This window comes from Tasmannia lanceolata, unplaced genomic scaffold (assembly GCF_043159265.1).
Source record: "Tasmannia lanceolata isolate RefF3 unplaced genomic scaffold, GAP_Taslan_0.1 ptg000024l, whole genome shotgun sequence".
Lineage (NCBI taxonomy): Eukaryota > Viridiplantae > Streptophyta > Magnoliopsida > Canellales > Winteraceae > Tasmannia > Tasmannia lanceolata.
Genome location: NW_027518701.1, coordinates 15,454,053 through 15,456,825, shown reverse-complemented (window position 1 = coordinate 15,456,825; position 2,773 = coordinate 15,454,053). Strand labels below are relative to the sequence as shown.

Here is a 2,773-nt window from a genome sequence, read left to right as displayed (position 1 = left end):
TTTGTGCTCCACTAATCAATCCTATGGGCTGATCCAAACCATCCAATAGATCAAAATGTGAATATGTTACCCCATTTTTAAATCACTCCCATTTGATGATCCGAACCGTCCATTTGATGGGCGACAATTGATGATCTTGACCGTTCAAATGGTGGGTCGCAATGTAAATTGGTTGTGCCCCCTTAAATCATTCCTCTATGACGATCCAGACCATCCAATTGATGGGTCCCCTACCTAAGTAGGTTGTGTCCTCCTAAATCATTTCAATGGGCTGATCCGAGTAACTCAACCTGATGATCGAAACAAAATTGGTTGTTAAAACGACTTCTCTGAGATCTTGACCGTTCTCTTGATGATCATCTTTAGGTGTTGGATCGAAGTAGGTTCAAAACTCATTTTTCACTAAAACAATGTGCGGGCCACCCTGTTTGATCCAAATCTAAACAAATGCTCAAGACGGGCCCATCAATCGGATCCAAATTCTCTCTTGTTCGGATTCTTGGGAATAATCTCTCTTAACACTTAACGGAAAAGTGCGAAACATGGCGGAAATGATTGAACGGGATTTCGCCCAAGCATAGCGAACTTGGGTCCGGTCAAAATGGGGTGTCTACAGGGTGATCGTAATCCATGACTGCCAGAAGAGGAAGGTGCATTAGCTCGCGACTGCAAACCATCTTCGGGAGTCTGCTAAGAAAGATAGTGTAATAAATGTATGAAATGAAAAATTTACGTATTAATCGTAAGGGACATAGTGAAAAACTTACGTAGTTGGGGCTGACGCCCTGGAGGTGGGTTAAGATCTGCGACATTTGTTGTTTCACTTGTGTTAGCTCCTCTGCCATAATTGCATTCACCTGTTCTAATTGGGCCATTTTTGTGTTAAGATGCAAACTATTTCCTCGGGGTTGAGGAGGCCTAGTTGCAGTGCCCAATGTTGTAGAGGGAGTAGCAAAAAACCCAAGCATACGCACCCTACCACGTGTCTCTTCGCCCATTAACTGGCCGAAGAGGTCATCTCTGGAAGGGATCCCGCTCGATTCAGGTTCGGGATTCTGCTCCTGACGCTCTTTGATTTTTGCCTTGAAAAATATGAGGGAAAATAATGACAAGTTATATAAAGTTGTTGACCTAAATAACAAATTATGTAAAACATACCATAATCTCCTTGGATTTAGGATCTGCAGCCTCCCCGTCTTTTTTCATATGGGTAATCACAAACGTATCCGCACGGCTCGGCATTTTCTTCTTAGCTTTGAACTGTACTCATTTCAATAATGACAGCAAGTGATCAATATAAAAAAGAGATAGTAAATCAACATAAAAGGTTGCTGAAATTACCTCCATCTTGGTCACTCTTGCATAGCTCCGCGAACCGGCAGTGTGTGCTATCGTTTGTTGGGCTCGGTTTGCCTTATTTGTTGCGCAAAGTTTCTGCAGTGTGAAAACAATAAATAGATATATAACTATAATAATTTAAAGGAGAGAATAATACAGGAGGTAATATTGTCTACCTGCCCTTCAGGAGAGTTCCAAAAGTCGCATAGAATTTGATATTCTGACGGGATCACACTTCCAGGTGGTGGTGGTTCATTTTGGAGGAAGTATTTAGTCCTCAGGGTTGACTTCCATTCCCGCCATTTCTTCACAAGGTCTGCTATAACATACGGCTTGTTGTCTTCAGGAACGTCATATTTAGTCTGTATTACATGTCAAGTGAAATATAAGTATCATTAGGTTAGAATAATAAAAGTAAATGTAGACATATATACAGATTCAACAACGTTTACCTTGACAATTGCCCACATATCTTCTTTTTTTTCAAGTGGAACCCTCCTCCAGTCCCTATATGAGATAGGACATTTTTCACCTGTCCTCGCAATATTTCCGAGGAAACTTTCAAAAGGATTTGTATTTTCTGAATCTGGCTGCCCAATTTGGTTGAATTCAACTGGTTCCGGCGGTCCTTGTCGGCCCCAAGTCTTTTTGCAACGTGTAGGCCCTCTTTTCCTCTTCGATGAGGAGGCACTGGACCGGTTAGGATGCTCCTCCTGAGATTGGTCAATGAGAGGCTCCTCTTCAGACTGAACATCTGTACGCTCAAAGTAATGTGAATGGGATGGAGCCTGACTCTCTCTAGGCATTTTTTTAAATGTATAAGATAACCTGTAACTTGAAACAATACATAGAAAGAGATATCATAAATTCAAAATTTAATCAACCTTTCAGACCAAGGAGAAAAAATCAAGAACATAATCTAAACAGTAAGGGACAACATATAAGCTGTAACCCCAGTATTCATATCGTTAAAGGATATAGTTTAGCTAGAATTATACATCATGGGTCAACAGAAAATGGGAAAAAGGTGTATAATCTGAAGTGAACAGACCATAAATGGGTATGTGGGCAAGGATTGGAGTTGTGAAATTGGAGTCTATATTCTTGGTTGAGATGAGGAACGACTTCAAGAATAATGATATCCTAGCTTGGTAATCCATGCTTATAAATGGGTATGTGGGCAAGGATTGTCTGATTAGAACAATCTTGGGTCAATGGGTAATCCAAAGTGGAGCCCACCTGATGGGAGTATGATGCCAACAGTTCGGGTAAAATCCAACTACTGCATTCACGTATGCACACGAACATTATACTTACTTGAATATAAGCTTTTGGAGTGACTGGTCATTTCGCACCTTCCACCTCTAGAGAGACATCCGTCTAATCATGAACGATGTTCGAGGCCAAATGAAAATCTTAAGTTTCAGGGTATTAA

The 2,773-nt window shown here is 40.9% G+C and overlaps 1 protein-coding gene across 1 annotated transcript; it reads right to left on the bottom strand.

Annotated features, from left to right (window-relative positions):
* Positions 1–596: 596 nt before the first annotated feature.
* On the bottom strand, positions 597–2,144 carry LOC143857080 (uncharacterized). The gene is made up of 5 exons (XM_077367353.1): positions 1,791–2,144; positions 1,515–1,700; positions 1,342–1,434; positions 1,159–1,260; positions 597–1,082 (listed from the first exon to the last, which is right to left on the bottom strand). Exons 1-5 carry the CDS (start codon positions 2,142–2,144, stop codon positions 597–599), a joined length of 1,221 nt encoding a protein of 406 aa, XP_077223468.1.
* Positions 2,145–2,773: the final 629 nt, after the last annotated feature.

What these genes read in the sequence shown, in the direction of transcription:
- LOC143857080 (XM_077367353.1), bottom strand. Translation starts at nt 2,144, where the DNA reads ATGCCTAGAGAGAGTCAGGCTCCATCCCATTCACATTACTTTGAGCGT. An exon ending in GGAACTCTCCTGAAGGGCAG is followed by an intron (nt 1,435 to 1,514) that starts GTAGACAATATT and finishes TTCACACTGCAG; the next exon opens with AAACTTTGCGCAACAAATAA. An exon ending in CAAGAGTGACCAAGATGGAG is followed by an intron (nt 1,261 to 1,341) that starts GTAATTTCAGCA and finishes AAATGAGTACAG; the next exon opens with TTCAAAGCTAAGAAGAAAAT.